Source organism: Chiloscyllium plagiosum, chromosome 6 (assembly GCF_004010195.1).
Source record: "Chiloscyllium plagiosum isolate BGI_BamShark_2017 chromosome 6, ASM401019v2, whole genome shotgun sequence".
Taxonomy (NCBI): domain Eukaryota; kingdom Metazoa; phylum Chordata; class Chondrichthyes; order Orectolobiformes; family Hemiscylliidae; genus Chiloscyllium; species Chiloscyllium plagiosum.
The window spans coordinates 108,448,042-108,473,517 of NC_057715.1; the positions used below are offsets into that span (position 1 = coordinate 108,448,042).

The window sequence follows — 25,476 nt, forward strand, 5'->3', positions numbered from 1 at the left end:
AAGAGGCAGTGAGGGGCTAAATGTCATAGAGATGGAGTGAGAAAGAGGGGAGAGATTACGAAGGAAAGGGATAAAAGTGTGGGACAGCAAAATAGGAGAGAGAAAGTGGAAAAACAGCTGTAAGAGAGAAATCACAGGCTGAAGTTCAACTCATTTCTGAGCCCCACTTCCATGTGAATTCCTCCCAAAGCAACACAAAATCATGCAATGCTGCAGATTTGGATTCATGACAAGTTTATTCAGCAAAATAAACCAATCTATTTACATGATACAATCTGAACATTTCAAAACACAAAGTAAAAATGCAATTTCCATCTATCCCATCATCCTGTCAGTGGGAACTAGGGAAAGCCAGTAAATGCTGGCTCAGACAGTGGAATCCCAACCACATCAACAAATATATTTTTAAAAAGTATCTGGAGTAAAAAACAAATTCTCAGAACACCTCACATGGGCTCCAGAAAGACGTAGGATGAGTAATTCCAAAATCTGAAGGGTGGGGTGAAATATATTGTTGAAAAGACAGGTGCGTTTATAATGATACCAATCCATTACAACACACAGCTCTTTAAAACTCCCACTTTAAACCTCTGCTTCGTTTTGCAAGGCTCTTCAAAAATCCATCCTTTCCTCATGTATAATCTTTTCAATCTCTTGGTTTTCCCCCAATTGTTTCCTCGTATCCCCCTTTTTTCTTCTTCCTCTTTGCAAAGTCTCATCACCCCCTGTGTAAGCTGCAGAGCTAATCTACCTCATGAAAAGGTACTATATAAATGCATTTTCTTTTACAGCAATCTAATATTTTTCCTTTTTACCCTCCTGCTTCCAAATTCATAACGTACAACCAAAGTTACGGATACCCTCTATATAGCTCGAAGCAATAGATAAAGTTGATTATACTAACAGGGGGAAGAATGACCACGATTTAAAGTTGGTCAAAGAAAATTTAAACACTTAAACTGGATTTTGTTTTTGGCTAATGAATGTTTATCGAAAACGTTACATAATGCCATGACAGTTAAATGGAAAAATACAGTGACATTTTAACAAACTAGGCTTTTGCTGCCAATTTGATATTCCAGTAATTTTACTGCAGGTCTATTAAAGCTGTGAAGTCAAGGTCGGTTTGGAGCACAGGGATTTTTGTGAAGTGCTTGTTATCCTGAGCTGTCAGATAAAGAAAAACATACTTAGCAAAAAACTTGTAAGCTTGAGTTTTACAAGATGGCAACGGAGAATAGGGACACAGTAATCACCAAATTTCACTCCAGTTGTGCGCAACAGATATTTAGTTTACCGTTACACTCAACTGTTTAAAATCCAAGTTTTGACATTAGAAGTCAAAACATGACTTCAAAAAGAAAATCAGAATTCAGAACTACTAGCAGCTGCATGCTGTCGAAATTCAGACTTGCAAACTGAAGTTAACCATACCGAAATGAGAGAGTAAAAGAAATAAAATTTGAATTAAACAATTGTCATTGCTGTAAAAACCCACCTGTTCACTAATGTCCTTCAAGGAAGGGTTCTGCTGCCCTTACCTGTTTGGCCTGTGTAGTGATTGAAACTAGGTGGATTTTTACCTCGTGATTGAAACTAGGTGGATGTTATTGACTGAGATCCTTGACTGGGGCCGTTAATCTGGGTGAGTCAGGGAGCCCTGGCTGACTGATATAGATAGGGGATTCTCCAACTCTATTTTGATTTAATCCCTGCCCTCCCCTTCACTGTCTGATCACGCAGCATTGCCCTTTGATGTGAAGTGCACTGCTTGTCACTGGCCACCCGGGTGTTTCCTTTCTTCCTGTTGGTGGAAATTTGAATAAAGACTCGTGCACCTTGTGTCTTTCACTGTGTCTCACACCTGCACACACACAACATGGGTGCTGGGGGAAAATATAAGCACTACCGCGGTTAGGTGGTAGTGTGGGGGTTAAAAGAAAAAAAAATAAACATGAGTAAAAAAAATAATAAATATGAATAAAAACAAAAAAAAGGGATTCTCCAACTCTATATTGATTTAATCCCTGCCCTCCCCTTCACGGTCTGAGAAGGACACCGCTTGTCACTGGCCACTCAGGTGTTTCCTTTCTTCTTGGTGGTAAAATATAAATAAAGACTTGTACACTTGTTGCTTTTCACTGTGTCCGACACCTACACACACACGACATGGGTGCTGGGGAAAAATAAGTACTACTGATGTCAGGCCGTAGTGTGGTGAACAGAAAAAAAAGTAAAAAGAAAAATGAGTGTCAAAAAGAAAAACTGGGTGTTAAACATTCTGTTGACGGAGAGGTGCCTCTGAGGGAGATGGATCAGTGAGTGTGAAAGACTCTCCACTTCTCAAAAAAAAGATTCAGAAAGTCTCCTGACTTTAGGGACTGATTCTGAGCTGGCTGGTCATAGCCAGTGTACTGTGCACACATAAATATAGGGTAACTTGGTGACGGGATACTGGCCTCTGTGCAGTTATTTCAGCCTGTATGTAACTTCACAGCCACAGCCAAGTGGCTGATTTTTAACTACCCTCTGAAATGGCCTGGCAAGCTATTCAGTTGAACCTAACTGCTAAAGACATTAAAAAAGATTGTTACTGGACAGACTATCTGGCATTGGTCTCGGTAGAAACAGCAATGATGGGCTCAGCAAAGTCTTCCTTACTAACATCTGGAAGCTGGTAAAAAATTGGGAAAGCTACCCAACAGATTTGCCAAGCAACAGCAGAGCTCTGTCATGGTCTCAGACACCTCTCCTTACAGACAATGTTCCAGATAGCACCATCACTGCTCAGGATGCCTGGTCCAACTAGAAGAACAGCCCCAGCAGAGATGGCTGCACAGTGGTTTACATTCAGGAGGGAATTGCCCAAGGAATCCTCAACATGGACTCAGGACCCTATGAAATCTCAAGGCATCAGGTATGGAAACTTTCAGCTGATTACCCCAGTGTCATCCCCACCCACTCCCTTTGTGGACAAGTCAGTATCTTTCCATGTTGAGCACTACTTGGAGGAAGCACGGAGGGTGGCAAGGATGCTAAATGTGGGTGGGGAACATCAATGCTCACTAACAAGAGTGGCTTGGCAGCACCAATGCTGACCGAGTTGGTCAAGCCTTAAAGAACATAGTTGAGATGGAAGCAACAAGAGGGAAATATCGTACTTCACCTTATCCTTGCCAACCTGCATGTCACAAATGCATTTGTCCATGACAGTAATGATACAAGTGACTACCATACAGTCTATGTGGAGATAAAGTCCTGTCTTCATACTGAGGGTACCCTCTATTATGCTGTGATGCATCAGCACAATGCTAAATGGTATAAAGTTCAAACAGATCAAGCAGTTCAAGACTGAACACCCATGAAGTGCTGTGGGCCATCAACAGCAGGAAAATTATACTGAAACACAAAGTGTGGTCTTCCCCATTCTATCATTAGCATCAAGCCAGAAAATCAATTCTGGTTCAATGGAGAGTGCAGGAGCAGTGTTAGGTGTACCTAAAGGTAAGGTGTCACCTAGTGACGCTACAACACAGGATAACAGAATAAGCAGGGTTGGTAGACAGAGTAAGATGAGCCCAGAACCAACAGATCAGAACTAACCTCTGCAGTCCTACCATATCCAGTCACGAATGGATGTGTTGCCCGAGTCGAAGGACATCCATCCTAGGATAACCCAAACAAAAACACGCATAAGAATTCCTAGAAGCATGGCATTATCAGCACTGCTTCACCTGAGGCTCACTAAAGATGTTACCTAGTAGGGTGACTAAAAGTCTGGAAATGAATTTTCCAGGTCAGCGAGCAAATCTACATCCAAAACCTCAACCAGAGTTACAAATCTTCTCAAAACCTGTGTTTTTGTTTTTGCCCCGTTTACTTATTACTTACTATCTATGCTACTTAACTCTGTGATCTGCCTGCATTGCTCGCAAGACAAAGCTTTCCACTGTGCCTCAGTACACGTGACAATAAATTCAATTCATTCATTCAAATCAACATTGGGCTTGAATATACTTAATGACCAGGTATTCAGAGCTCTCTATGCTGGATAATCTCAACTGCTCACAAGCTGTGGAATGAAGAAAAATACTTCCAATTATTTTGAGACCATGACCCTGGAAAGGAGAAATATTCCTCCAGCCTTTACCCTATCTAGCCTCTTAATAACTAGGTGTTTTAACTAGATCACCTCTTAATTTTCTTTTTTTTTAATAGAAGACAACTCTAGCTCTCCATGAAAAGCATATCATAGAATCCCTACAGCATGGAAGCAGGCCATTTGACCCATCCTCTGAAGGGCATCCCACCCAGACTCTCCACCTTTATTCTAGTCCTGTAATCCTGCACATCCCTGGACAGTATGGGACATTTTCCATGGCCAATCTACCTAACCTGCACATCTTTGCACTGTGGGTGGGAACCAGTACACCCAGAGAAATCGAATGCAGACACGAGGAAAATATGTACTTTTCCTTTGATAAGACAGAAACTGCGCAGAAGAGATCTAGATGTGATCTCAAGACACAATGCTATTTTAACTAATACACACATCCTGCGAAATAATGTGTCATTGGGTAGACCAGCATTCCTTGCCCACCACTAATTGTTCTTGAGAAGGGAGCAGTAAGCTATGAGCTCATGTAGCATTAGTACACCCATTGGGCTCTTAGAAAATAGTTTCATCAACTCTCTCTCTCTCTACCTGTTCCCCTCAGCCTTTCCAAGCATTGCAGTTTTTGTTTCAGATTTCCAGCACCCACAGTATTGTGCTTTTGTGCTGTTAAATAGATCCAGGATTTAGACTCGTCAACAATGAAAGAAAGTGATATCGTCTCAAACTGAAGGTGGAGTTGCACGAGTTAGTTCCTAGTTCCCTTTTCTCCCCGGAATTCCCAGTTTAGAATGTGCTTTGGTTGAATGGTGGTGATGGGCGGGACCAAATGCCCATTAACCAATTCTAAATCTGTTTATATTTCAAACTCAGCTTTAATTGAGTAATAACCTTTTGTGCAACACTTTATCATGAACTTTTTGAAATTCCAACTGTCTCATCTATCCATCCTACTTGTTACAATCTCAGCAACCATTTCTTAGAAGCAGTTTCCTTTTCATACACCTGTGCTGACAATGGCCAGTCACATTATAGTTTAAGTGCTATTATCAAGTCTTCAGGCATGGATTTCAGCATTTTTCTGACTTCAGATTCCAGGCTAACTGATCTACTAGCCTGTTTTCTCTCTTTCCTTGCTTGAATCGGGTACATAGGATTTGAAGTTGCAAGCCCTTCACATCAAAATTCCTATAATTCAGTACAAATAGATTCTAAATTTACAGTTTAGATGGACATTGAGAATAGCCAATGTAGCAATGGGAAAACATATACTGATGCAGCCATGACTGATAAAATTACTTAGTGAAGCTCAAACTTCAGATATAAGATGCCTGCCTTAGGATGTACCGGATACTAGCACCCCGAAAACAGGAGAATTACTTCCTTCTGCAACACTAAAGATTTATTTTAATAAAAGCTATGGAACACCATTTAGGAAGACATTTCCTAACTCTTGTCATTGATTGGCCTTATAATGTCAGTGCGATGATTGTAATAGCATCCATATACCCCATTTGTTAAGAGAAATACAGGTGATGTTGCTGTATGACTGAATAGGAATGGTTTTATTGTCACATATTTTACAATGAGAAAAGCATCAAAATACAATGAAAAGTTTTTCCACTGCCACCATCACCCAGCACCACCTAATAAATAAGGAAGAGAAATGACAAACAGCCCTTGAAAATAAACAAGCAACTCTTAAGAAAAAGAATGGGGTAGTAATCCAAAGTATTGAATAAGGCTCGAGGCAGCAGTGGCTCAGTGGTTAGCACTGCTGCCTCACTTCACCAGGGACCCAGGTTGGAATCCAGCCTTGAGCAACTGTCTGTGCAGAGTTTGCACATTCTCCCAGTGTCTGCATGGGTTTACTCCGGGTGCTCTAGTTTCCTCCCACAGATGTGCAGATCAGGTGTATTGGCCATGCTAAATTGCCCATAGTGTTCAGAGATGTGTAGATCAGATGCATTAGTCATGGAAAATGTCAAGTAATAGGGCAGGGAAATGGGTCAGGGTGGGATACTCTTCAGAGGATCACCGTGGACTTGTTGGGCCAAATGGCCTGTTTCCACAGTCAGGATTCTACCATTATCACGACAGCCTAGGAATTTAAATTCAGTTTGTTCAGTAATTTACCCAGAAGGGAAAAAAAAACTAGCAATGAGTAATGGTGATACATAACTACTGAATGCAACATGCATCTGGTTGACTAATGTCCTTTAGAGAAGGAAATTTGGCATCCCTTTCCAGTGTGGCGTATGCATGATTCCAGACCATTTGAAATGCTCAACCAAATCATTCCGTTATCAAGGCAGCTTGAGAAAAACAACTACAGAGTGGAGGTTCAACGGAGGAAAGTAAGAGATTTTATTGTAAACTCACTGAAGTTTCAAAGATGGCAAAAGTGTTTGTTTGAGGAAGGAAGAAGATATTATTGGTTACATCCATTATCCAACGATAGTAGCTCAGGTAAACCACTTAGATACCACATCCATGTGTGTGGCTTGATTTGTCATCACGTCTTAGACTTGCTGCAGAGAGTTCGACCCACTTTAATTTAGCATTACTTTGATATAATCAGATGCAAAACCAAAACTGCTGAGCATTAGAAGATAAGATTACAATGGGAAGGCTCCCTTAGACTAACATTTTACAGTAGTCGATTTGGCAGATGCCTAACATTGGCCTGCCATCTTAGCAACAATGCAACCTGGAAATATAAAGAAGAATTTGTTTTTTTTTTGAAAGAGTACAAACAAAACATTCCAAATGTTCTACCGAAGAGTGCATAGCGATCATAATCATCTTTAAGCTGCCCTTTAAATAACACATTATTCTGACTGGTACATGCACACAAAATTCAAAGGGAAGCACAGCAACTGCAGAAAGTGATCAGAAAGACTCATGAAATTTTGGCCTATCTTAACAGAAGTTGTAATACAAACGTGGCAGATGTTTCAATTGCATGTAGCCTTCATCAGACTCCATTTAGAATACTGCAGTTTTTTTACAATAAGTCTCAGGAAAGATGGATCAAGCTTTGATGGAGTTACAGTAGAGATTGCTAGAATGATACCAGGGCTTCAATTCAGGACTAACTAAAAGACTACAAGAGGCTGGATGAACTAATCTTGCTCCAACCTACCCATTGGCTGGGTTAGAATTCTCTGACAATCATTGTGAATGCTAGCTGTTAAAGGGGCCCCACCATCATATCCTCAAGACAAGCAGCTTGAGGGGTTCCTGCAACTCAGGACATGTACATGTTTCATGTTCAAACTTTAACAGTAATCTACTTAAAAAAAAGTAAACTGTTTAGTTTCAGAGTTAAAATCATCTCTAGGTATGGAACTTGTTCACGATGTAGGCAAGTTCATTTTGCAATGTCATTGCTGCAGTAGCTGCCACACACTCACCACGTGAAAGACAATGCCATATTCTACCTTGTATTGGTCCAGCCAGCCATCACCACATCCTTGTGGCCTAGCCTCTCCACCAAGGATAAGCCCCGAGCAGCAATTCCTTGGCGTCAGGAAAGACAAACAATCATTCTTAACCTCCTCTTTGGTGGTAAGAAAGCCTGCTCAAAAGAGTTTGAGATAGAGTCAGAGAGATGCACAGTACGGAAACAGACCATTCGGTCCAACTTGTCCATGCCGACCAGAAATCACAATCCAATCTAGTCCCTCCTGCCAGCACCTGGCCCATATCCCTCCAAACTCTTCCTATTCATATACCCATCCAGATACCTTTTAAATGTTGCAATTGTACTAGTCTCCACCACTTCCTCTGGCAGCTCAGTCCATACATGTATCACCCTCTGTCTGAAAAAGTTGCCCCTTAAGTCTCTTTTATATCTTTCCCCTCTCACCGTAAACCTATGCCCTATAGTTCTGGACTCCTCCCCACCCCAGGGAAAAGACCTTGTCTATTTATCCTATCCATGCCCCTCAATTTTGTAAACCTCTATAAGGTCACCCCTCAGCCTCTGACGCTCCAGGGAAAACAGCCCTAGCCTATTCAACCTCTCTCTCGAGCCCAAATCGTCCAACCCTGGCAACATCCTTGTAAATCTTTTCTGAACCCCTTCAAGTTTCACGATATCTTTCCAATAGGCAGGAGACCAGAATTGCACGTAATATTCCAGTGGCCTAACCAATGTCCTGTACAGCTGCAAAATGACCTCCCAACTGCCTTGAGCTCCAGAATGGTTGAAAAACTCAGTGATGGAACCTCCCGTGCCTTAGCAGAATTCACTTTTCACCTTGCTGTATCAATTTCATGTCTGTAAGTGACAGTATTTATAACTTGTCCATGGATTTTGTAGTTTGGAATGGCCTAACTCTTCTTATTCAGCTGGCTATATGAGGTGTACGCAGAGCTGTCAGTTCAGAAATTCTGCTCACCACGAGCATCTTTCTATTGGATTTCCTATTCTGGCATCGGGAATAGCTGACAATTTGGTCAGAGCTGAAAAGTCCGGGGTATTTCACCGTAACTAAGGTGCAAAGAAGCAAAGGAAGGAATTCCAAAATAAACAATTTGTACTACAGAAATCTCTGATCAGGAAGGGATGTATAGTATTGAAAATAGGGCAGTGCACAGCTGTAGGAACAATATGAAATGAAACGCTAGGTATAGATGACAACTACAGCACCTAGTTTTTTATATAGCTTTAATGATATGTCCCAAGATGCTTCAGATCAACATTATAAAACAAAATGTGAAACCAAACCACAAGGAAATTTTGGATCCGAAGATTAAAAGCAAAAGAGGGAGAGACTCAGAGGTGAAAGAAGACAATTCTGAACTTTCAGGCTAGGCAATGAAGGCATGGTTACCACCACAAATCAAAGCAGGTATTATTACAACATGCAGATGGGACTTTACATGGAAGCCACTGTGCAATTTTGTTCAGCTAATCAACAATAAAATTGCTCTGACAAGGGGTATCAGGAAGCAAGATAAGTCCAGTTACCAGGAATGTAAGTAGGACATTCAAGTCAGCTGAATTTTAAAAGTCACCTAACTGAACTTTTCTAATTGAGAAAAGGGAATTACTGCAAGTGACCTACGCACATTGCTGACAGCAAAGATCTCAACAAATTAAAGAGTAGGACTGAAAGTAAGCATAGTACATTCTTGACAAGTTTTATTTTAATTACTAACACTGGCGTCAACTTTTTAAAATCATTTAATGCATTAGTTAGAATAAAGGGAGACCAATTTGAGACTGAGATGAAGAATTTCTTCTCTCAGAGGGTTAAGTCTCTTTAGAACTCCTTGGCAGACAAAGATGTGGGGGCAGCATCTTTGGGTATATCTAAGGCCGAGGTGGATTGATTTTTGATCAGAAGGGGAATCCAGGGTAATGGGGAAAAGGGCAGGAAAATGAATGTGAGGAATGTCGGATCACACATGATCCTATTGAATTGCAGTGCAGGCTTGGTGTGCTCCAAAACATCCTCTGATACTTTGGTACAGGCCTCAGGCTAGTCTTCATTTCGTGAGAAACACTAGTCCCATCTCCACTATCACCCCCTAAAAGATCCTGCAGCACAGCATTGACACTATTCACCGGGTCTGAACGACAACTGCACTATTTCTATTTCATAGTCTTATCGGTAATGCTTGAAAGCCATTTCAGCACATTTTTTTCCACAAACCTGTTATGAATAGGAAGTTAATTCTCAATTCTAAAAACTAAACAGTAAATTGCAGACGTCCCCTTGTTAATTATGGGAATCTATCTAATCTATCTCTCTAAATACATAAAACGTCAAAAATACAACAAATGTGCAGAAAATGTCCAACACTAAAAATTGTCGGATAAGGTAAACATTGATATATATCTACCATTGTTACATTATTAGTCTTAAGTGCTAGAGGCTCTGATGAATTACCTGGAGGTGTTCCACAAATGTAGATTTTTTTTGGATTTTATATCTTTGCATGATAGAAAAAATGTTTTTGCTCTCTGCTGAACTAAGATTACATTAAAACTCACCTGGAATGCTGTTCCAACTTTGGAAACCAGTCTGCAAAGCTCTAAGTGCTTCAAGCATAGTGCACTATTTCTGTCAGATGACAAAATTACCCGAAAAGTCAGCACAGTTCTTTGTGCATTTCCAATTCTCCAAACGCAATACTTGAGTCAAAGTGATGCTTGCTTTATAACTGAAAGGTGAGAATAAGATGGAATGGGGTGATACAAGTGAACACGATAGGATCCCTAAATATCTTGGAGACTAGTGTTATGTTTTCTCCTTGCTTTAATAAGTTTGGATTGTAACACACATCAGAATGTGAAAGAATTATTTGTAAATTAATGAAAATCTAGCAACATGATTAAAATAACCATGAATCCTGCATTTTTAAGTTGTGCTGCTCATATAAAATGATCCATTAATGATCAAAGCATTAGCTGTTATTTAACAAATTCCTCCCTATTGCATAATAAACCAACACAAGATGAGCACCAAATTAGATGATGTCCAGAGAAATTATAGCACTCAAGTAGTTCGACATCACCCAAAACAAAGCAGCATATACAACTGGGACACGCCATCCACTACCTTCAACATTTACTCCCTCCACCACCGAAGCACAGTGACAGCAATGAGTACCATCTACAAGAATCATTGCAATAACTTGCAAACTCCTCAAATAGCACCTTCCAAATGCATGACCTCTACCACCCAGAACCACAAGGGCAGCCACTTAATTGAAACAGCATAACTTGAAGATTCCCACCCAAGTCACATGCCAGAAATAATTTGGAGTCACTTCGCTGTTTAATTACTCTCACTGGATCAAAATCATTGAACCCCATAATTGCAATATGAGTGTCGTGACACCTCAAGGACTGCAGTGGTTCAAGAAAGCAATACCACCCCATCTCCAGATCAATCAGGAATGAGTAATATATGCTGGCTGAGACAGTGATGCTCACTTTTTGTGAATGAATCAAACAAATTAGCTCATTCATATCAATTGAAATTACTCCTCACACCAGATAGCATTTACCTCATCCCTCCTCAAAAACACAGACTTTCCAGGTGAAGCAGCAATTTACCAGCACCTCATTCAATCTAGTCTACTGTTTTGCTGCTCAGAATGGGACTCCTCTATCCTGGGGAGACAAAACGCGAAACGGGTGACCATTTTGCAAAACACTTCTGCTTTGTCCATTAAAATGATACCAAATTTCCAGGTTCCAACACACCACAATGTTCCTATGCCAACATTCCTGTCTTTGGCTTGTTGCAGTGCTCCTGCAAAGTTCAGCACAAGCTGGAGAAACACCACCTTATTTTCCGCCTAGGTATGTTCCAAACCTCAAGACTCAACATTGAGTTTAACAATTTCAGATATGAACACCTTCCTCGGTGTTCAGTACCCAACCCCAGGTCCTGTGCTGTATGGGTTGTTCCCAGCACAGGCAAGCCATTTTCAACTATTCACACTTCTCGCTAGCACCTATTCAACATAAATCTCTCTTCCAGTTTATCAGCAGAAATCCCTCTGACTTGTATTTTTTTTTCCCCTTTCTCGGCACTGTCTCCATTTACTTGACAAATTCCTTGCATTCTCTACCCCAAACCCCCCAACTCCCCAGTACGTACCCCCATACCCAATCACCAGCATGAATACCATTTCATAGTTGCTTTCAGTTCTGCCAAAAGGGTCATAGGATTCAAAACATCAACTTTAATTTCTTTCGACAGATGCTGCTGAATATCCCCAGTAATCTGTTTTTATTGCAAATTACTTTGGTATGGGGGAGGGGACTGACAACGGAAAATGGCCATTCATATTACTCTCATTGCACATTAGCTCTTCTTTCTCCATTGCTCAGGTGATACGCTGGGTGATTCTGGCTTAGGACACTCATTACGAGTGATACTATTCCATGACCAGATCAGACTAACATGCTTCTACTATTCAGACATTAAGGCTGACTTCTTTTTCTTTTTCTTCTTGCAGCGTTGCCACAAGGTTCTCAACGTCACCAACATTCACAAGACGGAAAATGCTTGATTCAAATAACGAGTCACTTAATCCTATCCTAGGAATTAACAGAACTTCTCTTAAGAATCAAAATATTGAATAATGTTAAGGCTCAACATGTGTATACAAGTATGATCACAACACTATTTCAAGTCAGGTTTCTTAGCAACTTCCTAAGGAAAAAAAGTACCCTGACACAATTAGAGAATGCTGGTTTATTAGGCATTGCAAAAATAACAATCCAAGGCAGCAAACCCAGTTGTTTGACTAAGCTATAGCAATTTAAAGAATAAATCAGTTACTTTACAATGCTGCAAAATTGATTTACAATATCAAACTTGTTCAAATAATTGCAGTAATTAAACAGATTTTGTATGAAAATGATAATAATCGCACCTCTTTCAATTAATGCTGAAGAATGTTCTGCATCGTGTTTCAGCAGGTCTCTTTACATTACTTGATTTACAAATTGTATTTTAAAGTGACAGTTCAGGAGATTAAAAAAAACACTGATCTACCATGTGTTGTTTCAAGTTTTCATGGTAACAGCCGTGACTCCCAAGCCTAGGGCAAATTTCGGATCTATAAATTAAACTATACTATTAAGGTAACCTCAACTCTCGAGAGGCTAAATCCACATAGCACCAAGCTCCGAGAATGTGGATTAAAGAAGAAACATCTGGCAGAATAGCATTTCTTGCATTCCACATCAGTTTAAGACAATGAAGCTTGCTAATGCTTTCAGTAATTCTCATGTAATATGCCACAATGGCCCTTTCTCTTGGCCCCAGCAAGAGAATAACTTCTCCAGGGAGCTTATACCTGGGAAAGATTGAAGCAGGTTTGACTGGCAGCTCAACTAGCTGATCCTCTCAGTCATTGAACTGAGGGTGGATCAGAGGCCACACTTTTGGCTTTGAGTCTACTATAACATAATTTATTCAGCAAATGTCAGAGTAACAGTTGAAGAGGAAGGGATCGCACTTCCTAATGTTAGGAGTAGAGGAGTTTCTAGGATTTGAAAGTATGAACTGAATTCAGTCCACAACTAGGTACGCGATGATGTTCTTTATTACTTTCAATATTTAACATGAACTCAAAGAAGCTTGTTGAACTACAACTGGTTTCCCCTCATTAGTGTTTCTGAATCCACTTGTCAGATCACAGCTTCCGGTACACATAGGCACTTTCATGTTATAATTCCTAGGTCATATGATTTGACATTGGGCAGCAAAGACGAAACCTTTGACCGTAAGGGACATGGAAAAACACTGCGAGTCATGCAAATTATAAATTGGAGTCTTGGAATTTGAGGTGGAGCCTTAAAGATCAAAATGGCCTGCATTTAATGTTCTGAAGCACGTACAGCAGAACACTGTCCAATTTGGTTAGGATTGTTACAAATTGTAATATAAATTTAAAAGATGAACCTCAACGAGGTGCTTCTTTATAACAAGTGAGGATCTCAGTCTTGACCAAGACCGTGTGCTATTCTCAGCCAGACTGTTTTCGTCAGGTACCAGGAAGCCACTGGGAATTTGGGTGGGAGACGTAACGATACTATTTCAAATAAAAGCTGCAAATATGATCCACTTCAAATGGACTCCAACAGGTTCGCAACTGGTTGGATTAAATGAATCTGGTCAGAGAGACCAGCAGCCTGAAGTCTATTTTTACAATCAAACAGTAGAATACACTGGTCGAGGCTTACAAGGACCAACAGTCTTCTAAAAAAGAAAACCAAATATTTTCAATTCTCCATTAGGTTTAAAGTGACTGAATTAGTAGAAGCTGTGATAGCAAACAAATGAAGCACCGAAAATAATTAAACAACGCCAATACCCTGATATCAATTACTTTTCAACATTAGATTGTCATTAGTTCCTGTAAAATAAAATCAGAACAAGCACATTTGGCTAAAAAATGTTTTCCATCAACAAGTAACATCTGTATTTCAATATTTACAATTCAGTTACATAACAAATACAGTATAAGCTGTACAGGGTGGCAGTCTATTCTGCATCTTACAAGTCCTCAAGAAGTCAGTTGATAGGAAGGTGCCGTATTTTTTAAAAACATTACAATGGCTACCACCATGGTCTTTTTACCAATGTAATTGGTTCATGTTTCTTTTGCTTGCCCTCAAGATGTGAACTGCACGGACGTGAGGTTGTGCAAAGTGATAATTAACTGTCATGATCAAAGGTAGAACTTTGTAAACTTACACTGCCTTCAAACTAACAGTGTAATGCTGCTAAAAATAGAACCAACATTTTTTTAGAAACATTATTCAGGAACACACATTTAACAGGAGATGAAAATAAAGTATTTTTTAGTACATAAAACAAGTTAGAAATTTGTCTATGTACATTAATATCAAGGCTACTATGAATACAATATTCATACATGTTAAATTGTTCTTGGATAAAATAGTTAGTGGGAAAAAGGAAATGGATTTATAACCTTGACCAGTTTCTCATTATTATAAACATTCACAGAAACAAGGATGATTGGGGTTGACAAATTAAGTACACCATATATACACATATATCACAAAATGCCTTTACAACAGACATACCTTATTTCAAATTGCAGCCTCTGATTTCACAAATATAATTTTGTATAGCTAGCCATTCATTATCTGTCTAGCATTTTATTCATCAAACTCAAACAAGTAAAATACAGTTGGACAAAATCATTAAGAAATGTAAACTGCAAAGTTCAGTGCATAAGCCAGATTTAAAACAAAAACAGATCTTTATGGCCTGTGATTTTGTAGAGATGTTTACGTACTAATATTCTGTGAGAATCAGATACTATCTGTACAGAAAAACATAAGGCAGTATGCGGCATGTGCACAATGGGACTTGCCACAGAGTGATAATGCCACGATTCCCCATATAATGATTTGGGTCTGTTGGTAAGCGAAAAGGTAAGATATTGAACATAACTCTGTTAAAGCAACACATAAAAGCACAAAGTTGCCAATCAAGAAGTGGAGGAATTGGAGGTCATTTATCTACAGTCTTGATTAAGAAGTAATACAGGAAATATTATTTAGAACATTGGTTGATGACCAATGTTGTAGCCATTCTGTAAAAAGGAAGTAAACCTATTTCAAACAAGAATGGTCAAATGCAACAGTAGCTAGAAATTACCGTTTTGCTAGGGGCTGTTCCAATCAATTAGACACATGATAAAAGTGCATTCAAGCACTTGTCAAGATAAACACAACGGAAACCTTGTGTCATGATCAAGACAAAAATAATTTCCTTTGCTGTTACAACCTGGTACATTGGTGCACAATACTTATCAAATTACCCTTTCCAACATTTTTACTCAAGACATAGACAGGTTTATTCCACTTGTTATAATTCTTTCTTACCCATCTACATCCTCTCAATATTCCATATTTTGGGAATAAAAGAAGTGAAATTGATGCAAGAAACGCTTTCTGGTTCAACTTCCAGAAAAGAAAGAAAAAGGTAAGAAGTTTTAAAATTAAAATGCTGAAATGTTTGCTATTTCTCCACTCCTCCTAATTAATGACATTGAAGCTAACAACATGGTAAAGGGGTCAATTAGCATTCTGACTCTGTCAATGAACAATACAGTAATCAAATTGTAAGCCAGGTCAGAAAAATAAATGAATCTGCAATGTACAGCCAACAGGAGCCAGTGATGACTCCTAAGCTCATTGCACTACGGCATCAAATACTTACAGTGTCAAAAAAGAAAAAGAATAGCAAAATGCTGGTATTTAGGATGATCCCATTAAACAGAAGATTATACACATACATTTTTCATAAAAACCTTAATCTGATTCTACACAAAACAAAAACCCTAAAACTTAGAAATGATTTTTATGCTTGCATAGTGCATCCACTTCAGTTATCTGTATTTACAAAGTGATACGATCCTAGTTTTACATCTCTATAAACACAAATAATTCTTTTCTTAAAAAATAAATCATTGTAAGGAAATACTTGTGCTTGTCAATCAAGGCAATTTTATAATAATAAAGAAATCTGGATAATACCACATTTTAGAATAAGTAGGAATTCAATTATTAAAAACAGGTGCTGTAAAGGACATGCGATAATATTGTTATTATTAAAAAAAAAATCTGTTTTTCTATTTTACATAATCTATACCACATTTTCATGTAAAGAAAATTCCAGTTTAGACCTCCAATCTTTAACGTACACCTTTAAGTAACAGCGTACTGATAGGTACTTAAGTCAAACCATGTTTCTGAATGGAAACTTTCAATGTGCTTACTAGGACGAGGTCATCATAGGCACAGGCAGGCCACGTGGCAAAAACAAAAAGAAAGAATAAAATGTGCAATTTGATGTATGATCCTTCTTGTGAGCATGTTCCGTTTAGTCACACTTCTCATCAGTGCTCTGTGGGTAGAAAGAAAGTATATATATTGAGGAAATGGAGAATATTTTGCAACAGAGATGGTCTTTCTTTTTGAAAAAATTAAAACTTTTCAGGTTTCTGATCAATGAGATGGACTTCAAGCCCATCAGAATCGCACTGTTCAATGTTACATGATTTACTTGATGCTACCAACTGTATGAAACTATACTGAAACATTAAATAGGGTTACAGATCTCTAATCAAAGGATTAATTAAACAGTGGAACAGAATGGTTCTTGGATCATCCAGGATCGAGATGAGAATCCAGCAAAACCAAGTTCCACTTTGAAAGTTGGACAAATGTTGCAATGAAAAAAAAACTACAGAAGACTGGTAACACACGGCATTCTGGTAGCACACGAGTGGAAAACGTAGCCAGAGTTTCTGGCAAATGACTCTTCAGTAATGCATGGAGATGGAACTAATCACTAAACTTAAACAAAAAAACACTAACTGAACCAGACGGTTCCAACATAGTGAAGGACATATTTCCGTCATACACTGTATTCTGCTGGCCAATTTGGAAACAGCTTTTTCGCACTGAATTATGAGATATGTAAATGTTGATCCTCCCTGAACAAATGAAGATGTTACCGTTAGAGGTAAAAGTAAAAGAATATTGCCCTTTCTGATAAACCACAACCTTTTCAGATCTCTCAATTTGTTCTTCCTTGATAAAATTATTGTTGTGCCTGTTCATTGATTTTATGTTTTAACTTCAGCCACACTGAAAAGGAAAATTGGTGTGACCGTGAGGAAAAAGCAGAGGAGTGAAATAATGGGACAGTTTTTAAAAAGGATGGTACCTGAATAATGGCCTGAATGGTCTCTTTTGACACTTTATCAGTCTGACAAAGATGTTTCTAGTTTCCTGGAAACATGTGCTCAGATTTCCATAGATGCTGCTGGACTGGCTGAGTACTGCCATATTTTACGACTTTTATTTCACATTTCCAGTACTTTGTATTTGGTCCATCTAAATTTTTACAGCCATTCATTATAGTCAGTAATTCACAAGATTCAGTGTAGCTAATTTGTTCATAATCTTTAAAAATTTAGATAATTCCAGAGAAAACAACCCAATCTGCCTCAATTTAAATTCCTGATCCCAACCAACATATTATGCTTCTGCACAGACTCAAAGGTCAATTATCCTTTCAAACTAAAAAGCACAGACTTTGCAATTGAAAGAGTAACAGGAAATTCCTGAAGTTAATCCGAATAGGAAAAACATCTTTAATATCTCCAGAATGAATGGCTGTGCTTCTTTCGGAAGTAATCTTTATTTCTGATCTAGAACACCCAAGATGTTTAAACATAATCATTAGGACCTCAAAAACAGACACAAACGAGTTAAACAACAAAAAGATCTATCACCTTAAAAAAAAATCTCAAATACCTTTTTCATATAAACATGAAATACAAGATACTGACCTTAAAGATAACCATATAATGCTGCATTAAAACAAAAGACTGTATGTATACAAGGTATATAGAGTTTACCTGGTCTAGTAGCATAATCAAAAAGTCTTGAAAATTTCCAGATCCTTGGGAGGAACAGGTGGGATCTTTTTCCACTCATTTTCAGGATAAGATTCAAAATTTGAAGTGTCCCCATCATGAGATAGCTTCGGTACTATTGGTGGCTGAAATAGAAAGTTTATTTTCAGGTAATAACTTTTGGATAGATCTATAAAAGTATTGCCTGATGATCTGTAAGTAACAGAATTTTTATATTCTGTACGGTCAAAGAAACGTAAGGATATCCTTCTTCAACTAATAGGTTTGCTGGTGGGTTTATTTTTGCAATATTCACTTAATAAACACAATTATAACTCGTACACATGAATCATTTTATGTTCCTCAAAGACATGACGATGTATTCTATATTCCTGTAAATTCAATTCAATACACCCATTCCTATGAAAAACATATCCTCATTACATTGGGTGTAACCCATTAATGAAAGGATCACAACAGTAAAAGTCAGAACTTTTCCCACATTCTTTCTAGACTAATAGGAGCATGAGAAACTGTTTCACAATTCAGTTGGATCATGAAATGAATATATTTCTTAATTTGTATTCCTAATATGTTTACCTAATTAAACTATCCTCTCGGTATGGAAAAATTCAGTTGTCCCAGCAACTGCAACCAATGACAAAAAAAATTCCACATGTCCCTTTCTTTAAACAGAGCATTTCTAATTAATTTCTGAAAGAGCTAGTTCTAAATTTTAAAATTCTGCCCAATTGTTTCAGAATCCATTAAAGTCCCTCACATACATCTTATCACGTGCTTACATATAATGTACAATAAAACATCTATTAATCTTCTAAACTCAAGGAAATACAACCAAGCCTGCACTATCCTCAATTTAACTCATGAACTGCTGGCATCATTTAGGTGAATCTGTGCTTCATTCCATTCAAGATGAATAAATCTTTCTAAAGAGCTGATGCCCAAAACTGAATACAGCACACAAAAGTAAAGTGCTGGAACAACTCAGCAGGCCTGGCAGCATTTGGAATCATAGAATCCATACAGTGGGGAAATAGGCCAACTAGCCGATCAAGTCGGAACTGACCCTCCAAACAGCATCCCACCAAGACCCAGCCCATCATCTTACTCTTGTAACCCCATATTTACCATAGCTAATCCACTTAGCCTTTATACTCCTAGATGCAGACAATATGGGACAATTTAGCATGGCCAATCCACCCAATCTTTGAACTGAGGAAACCAGAATACCTGGTGGAAACTCAAACAGACATAGGGAGAACATGCAAACTCCACAGAGAGAATCACTCAAGGCTGGAATCCAACCTAAACATTGAGACCAGTGAAAATGTTAATTCTGTTTCTCTCTTCAAAGATGCTGCTGTTGCTGTGGTTCTGTTCGCCGAGCTGGAAGTTTTTGTTGCAAACGTTTCGTCCCCTGTCTAGGTGACATCCTCAGTGCTTGGGAGCCTCCTGTGAAGCGCTTCTGTGGTGTTTCCTCCGGCATTTATAGTGGCCTGTCCCTGCCGCTTCCGGTTGTCAGTTTCAGCTGTCCGCTGTAGTGGCCGGTATATTGGGTCCAGGTCTATGTGTTTGTTGATGGAGTTTGTGGATGAGTGCCAAGCTTCTAGGAATTCCCTGGCAAGCCAGACAGAGAACAGCCAGGGAATTCCTAGAAGCATGGCACTCATCACAAACTCCATCAACAAACACATCGACCTGGACCCAATATACCAACCACCACAGCGGACAGCTGAAACTGACAACGGTTGCGGCATGTCCTCGTTCTGTTGTCTCTCCCTTAGGCATCTGTTGATGAAATTGCGAGGATATCCGTTTTTTGCGGATGCTGCTAAGCCTGCTGAGCAATTTCTGTTCTTGTGTTACAGATCATCAGCATTCACGGTCCTTTATTTTACTTTACTGAATACAACACGCCAAATTGCGCCTGGACCATGGTGCTTAACAATTGAAACATCAGTTCCTTACATTCAACTTCCTTGAGAGAAAGGCTGAAAGTTAGAAGCTTTTAGATTGCTTTTCCCTCAGTATGTTTTACTGCAGATGTTTTTGATGCATCTGAGCCTTTGTAGTCTGGTCTTTACCCTTTCTCTCTAAATTAAACTACTTGCAAATGAATAAGGTAGTCTATGACTCAATGACAATTTTCTCCTCAAATCCTTGTCTATAAAAAAATTCTCATCTTCTACACAGCCTCTGTTTAAAATCTTTGATATATCAGGATATTAGCAACAGAGCATGACAGAAGCAATCTTCATTTTCTCTGCTACAATTAGGATCTTCAACACATTTACACCTCATCCGTCACTTTCAACTAGTTACTTATATTGGAGATAACCTTACTACCAACATTATTGTTACAAAAAGAATCACAATCATTCAAAACTGTATCAAGATGCAAAGAAAGGTAAATGGGTAAAAACAATTATGAGCTTAAATATTATGGGACATAAATTCAAGACAGCATGCTTATGATTTAGGAAGAGTGTGCATTTATATTTAAATGTCCTGTTTATTTAACAAACAAATGATAGGAAATGAGCGTAGAAAACAAATTACTACAAAGATGCCAAGCAATCCTTTAGTCTCTAACATCAGACTTAGAAACATGCAAAGCTGATCATTATTGAAAGCTAAGTTTTGAAGTATGCACATCAATGGGCAGCAGTCCAAATTTTCACTATTAGAAAGCCAATCTGAACTAAAAAAAAAGGAATTACATGCACATGTAGCAATGTGTCTGGGTGGGCAATGGCTGCACATAATCCATAGATTACCTTATTTGGCTGCAGGAAAGCACATTTCTCTAAAGGAAAATTAAACCATCAAACTGCATAAAGGTAGAAGGGATTCAAATGGAAGATAATTGTTTCATTTTAAAAGTTGGCCCGATGGATGCTGGTTTTACAGATCAACTGCTTTATACAAATACTACTGTATGGCAATAAAGAGTCAACCTGGCAGGTTAATTCAATTAGCATTTAAAAATATACAGTAGACAGATGGCTTATAATTTTTCAGGATTGTAATGCCCATTTAATAGCTTATTTACTTTCATAACCTCATGTTTATAGTGAAAAAATCAGGAATACCATATAACAGAATGTCTGCCAATGTAATTTAAAGCCCCGAGAAACAAAGAAATTTAACTGAAAATTCCAGTGCATAGTTTTCAGAAAACTCACTGCAACTGATATCTAAGATGATCACCATCTAAAATGCATTCCAAATAGCAAAACTGACCTTAGAATCTTGCTGATTACTGCCTAGGCATGTTAATTATTATGAAGAGACTGTTTTTGTTCTAGAGGTCAGTAATGTTGTTTATTATTCATACACAAGACGCAGACTTAACTGGAATGAACACCATGCTTTGTTCACCTCTAACAGCTCAGAGCCTTCCTTGGCCACTTCAAATGGAGTTTGCAATTTGAATGGGACTGGCATTGATCAAATCAAGGAAAGGCAACAGATTGCCTAATCCTAAAGTACATGAGCACACCAGTTCATTTTCTGAAATAATCCAACAGCTATACAGTTTCGGGTAATTCTGCTGGCGTTATATTCTCAACTGCCATGGAAGGATTGATTTTCTGTGGGTTAGTAGCTCAGTAATACATAAAGAAAATCCCTTCAACTTAAATTCTTCACACATACAGTGCTACTTTTTTTTTTTTAACCATTTCTCCAATTATTTTCTAGTATCAATTTCCCTTCTTCATTGAAGCACCTTAGGACATTTCCTACCTTTAAAAGGCTCTAGTTAAGTGTAAGTAGTTACTTTAGATCAATGAAAGGTAATAGTTCAACAACAAATGTGCACACTTTAAAGGTGACTTAATTATACAGCAGATATTAGCAACAGTGGAAAAAAGACAGCACTTGTGTGATTATTGATCTTCAAATCACACTGCGACAGTTACACAGGATGCCATGACCTTCTAACCATAACCAGGTGAATGTGTCTCTTCTGGCACTTCATGTCAGAAGACAAAGATTCAGGTAGCTCTGGTTGGAAAACCATGGCATCCAGCGTAACCGTCACAATGTGGGTCATTTCTGGGATTTGCTGGTGCTCGGCTTGGGGGTGGAGCTTACAATGCTCTCTGGGGATAGGGCGCCGTGTGTGTGTGTGTGTGTGTGTGTGTGTGAGGGGGGGGATGCGCAATGTGGTGGGAGATATTGAGTGGTATTGAAGCTTGAATGCAGAGTGGCTTCTGTAGTTTGGAGGGCAGATGGCCTAAGGAGAGAACACTGTTTGGTTATTGATTATAACGGAAGTTTTGGAATGTTATTATATCGGCTATTGGCTGGAGGTGGAGGGATTGGACCTGGGGATGGAATTGAGCAAAGCTGGTTGTGGAGGAAGTGGGGCAGGCTGGGGTTGGAAAACTAAAACTTTGTTGAAAGATGGAAAAGTGTATAGTAGGTGCCATGGTGGGACAAATAAGCATCATAGTGGGGCAATTTATAAAACTTTTCACTGTATTTTTCATGTAAGAAATACCTGTGACAATAAATTTCTATTTTACTGTATTCACTAGTCATTAAAAATTCAATTCAACAGGGAATATTGCAAAGGTCTAGCAAATTCTCATTCTTCACAACTGAATTTTAATGTGTAAAAAACTTAACCTTGCAAACGTTAGAGATACATTTAAGAAACTGGGGATAGATTGTGTAAATTATCAGTTTACATTACTGAATGCTTTCCAGTACATCAAAGATGAAAGTTTATTAGCAGACTTACATAGCTGAACATGTGTTCGTTGGAGAAAAGATCATACTGGAATAAGTGGAAAGCTTGCCTCCCTGTTAAACAGGATATTCTAAAGTACATACACAACAAGAATGAATTTTTCACATTCTGTTCCTAAATAAAACACTGCAAAAGCATGCTAAATACTTGAGACACCCTTCCATAATTGGTACACAATAGTAAACTATTTAGTGGAGTGTCACTTTACTTGACTAGTGTGTTAAATCCAAAATTAACAAAGTTGTATATTTTGGAAGTAACCACTGTTCCTAACTCACCTTTAGTTTTCTTAGAGGCACTGATTCCCAGTCCACGTATTTAAACCATCTGTGTCGCTTAATGTCATCTGCTCCATTCTGAAAAATAATGGAAAGAAGTTTTATAATTCTTACCCAATAAGGATTACATCTACACCAGGATTAAAAACGAGAGAACTTACTGTAATGCTATCGTCATTACTAGCCCATTACTGTGTACTCACTGCACAGTGGATAAATTCTGTATGTCATAAATTTAGTTTTGCATTGTTGAACTACAGGAAACATCTTGTTAAGGACTTCAACCTCAGAATGTACAGCCGAATAACACATCTGATGTGATTAAGAAAAGTCTAAAATATTTGCAAACATTCTACGATACTAGAAGAAAAAGGTTTCAAATGTCAAATTTATAACAAGAGTCACTTTTTTTGTGCAAAAAGCAAACAAACAGCTGGAATGGATGGCTTGGGAAAGCAGATGAGGGAAAGATATCATGATTATTTAATAAAAAGCTATAACGTGTCACGAGGAGACAGCAGACTTACGGTAGAAACAATTGATCAAATGGGATGATAGGATGCGTTCATCCAAACCCATCTTGTGGGCATTTGAAGTTGCATTGTAAGCGTCACAAAAGCAGGTAGAGTCCTTTGTTTTAGTGCTCAAAGTGCCAAGTAACTAGAAATTGTCTTCAACACAAAAAACTAATAATACTAGCTGGCATTTTAATATAACACAGAATTTCCAAATGTCAGCATGGCTCAATGGTAGCTCTTATGCTAGATTCAAAAAGTTTCAGGTTCAAGACCCATTCCAGTACCAGGTGACAAACAACAGTTACTGGACAGTACTGAAGGAATGCTGCATTGTTGAAGGTTCTACTTTCAATGAGTGGTTCTACTCGGTGTTGTGCCCTGACTTGTACAATTTATATCAATGATTTGGATGAAAGGATCAAAAGTATGATAGCTAAATTTGCTGATGGCAAAGATAGGTAGGAAAGAGAATTGTAGAGAGTAGAGTGTTTATAAAAAGGAACTGTAGAGAGGTTAACTGAGTGGACAAAAATCTAGCAAACCAAGTACACGATGGGAAACTGGGAAGTTATAAATTTTGACAGAAAGAATAAAAGAATGCATATTCTCGAAATGGTGCAAGGTTGTAGAGCTCTGGGATGCAGAGAGATCTGGATGTTATAGCATATGAATATGAATCAGAGAAGGTTATTCAGAAGATGCAGTAAGTAAGCAGGAAAGCTAACAGAATGTCACCAGTTATTGTGAGGGGAACTGAATGCAAGAGTAGGGAGGTTATGTTTCAGTTATACAGGGCATTGGTGAGACCGCATCCAGAGTTCTGTGCACAGTTCTTTTCACTGTACTTATGGAAGAATGTTAATATGTTGCAAGCAGTTCAGAGAAGGCTTACAAGTCTACTAACTGGAATGAGCAGATTGTCTTATGAAAAAAGGCTAGACAGGCTAGGTCTGTATCCTCTGGAGTTCGGAGGAGTCAAAGGTTACTTAATTGAAACATACAAGATCCTTCCTAATGTGAGAAAATCTAGAACTAGGGATCAAATTTTTAAAAAAAATGGAGCACCCATTTAAAACAGAGATGAGGAAGCTTTTATCTCCGAGAGTTGGAAGTCTATGGAATTCCCATCCTGAAAAGTCAGTGGACGCAGAATAATTAAATATTTTTAAGGTGGAAGTAAACATATTCTTGATTACAAAGGGAATTAAAGATTATCAGAAATATGCTAGAACATAGAGTTGAGGTTAAAATCAGATCAGCCATGACCTTTTCGAACAATAGAGTAGGATCAAAGGGCCAAGTGGCCTACTCTTATTCCTTGTTTGCATGTCAGTCATGTCACAAACTAAACTAAGCACAAACCTTCTTACCTTTCCTCAGGATACCAGAAAAAGTTTGTACTCATTTCTAAATAAATTTCAAGTACATAGGCACCTGGGTGTGAATGTGCACATATCATTGAAGCTGGCAGGACAGGTGGAGAGAGCAGCGCATAAAGCAAACAGTGTTCTTGGCTTTATTAATAGGGACTTAGAGTACAAGAACAGGGAGGTGATGTTGAACTTGTACAAGATGCTTGTTAGAATTTAGCTAGAGTATGGTGTATTGTTGTGGCCACCACATTACAAGAAAGGTGTGAATACATTGGAGTGTGCAGAAACATTTTACAAGAATGGTCTCGGGAATGAGAAACTTCAGTTATGAGGATAGATTGAAGAAGTTGAGCCTGCTCTCCTTGGAGAGAGGAAAGCTGACAGGTGATTTGATAAAGGTTTTTTAAAATCATGAGTAGGCTGGTTAGAGCAAACAGGGAGAATCTGTTCTTTGTAGAAGAATAAAAAAAGAACG

At 38.5% G+C, this 25,476-nt stretch overlaps 1 protein-coding gene across 4 annotated transcripts in view; it reads right to left on the reverse strand.

Annotated features, from left to right (window-relative positions):
* Positions 1-217: 217 nt before the first annotated feature.
* The window catches only part of prkx (protein kinase X-linked), a 138,867-nt gene continuing 113,608 nt past the window's right edge, over positions 218-25,476 (reverse strand). For 2 of the 4 annotated variants that reach the window (XM_043692400.1, XM_043692403.1), the window contains 3 exons: positions 23,111-23,188; positions 18,056-18,198; positions 12,325-16,533 (listed from right to left, as the gene is read on the reverse strand). In XM_043692400.1, the coding sequence (XP_043548335.1) occupies positions 18,073-18,198; positions 23,111-23,188 (204 nt within the window). In that variant the 3' untranslated portion in view covers positions 12,325-16,533; positions 18,056-18,072. Of the gene's footprint in view, positions 1,168-3,603; positions 3,667-12,324; positions 16,534-18,055; positions 18,199-22,137; positions 22,903-23,110; positions 23,189-25,476 lie in introns of those variants that run through there. The other 2 variants (XR_006311977.1, XM_043692402.1) reach the window with 2 other exon arrangements.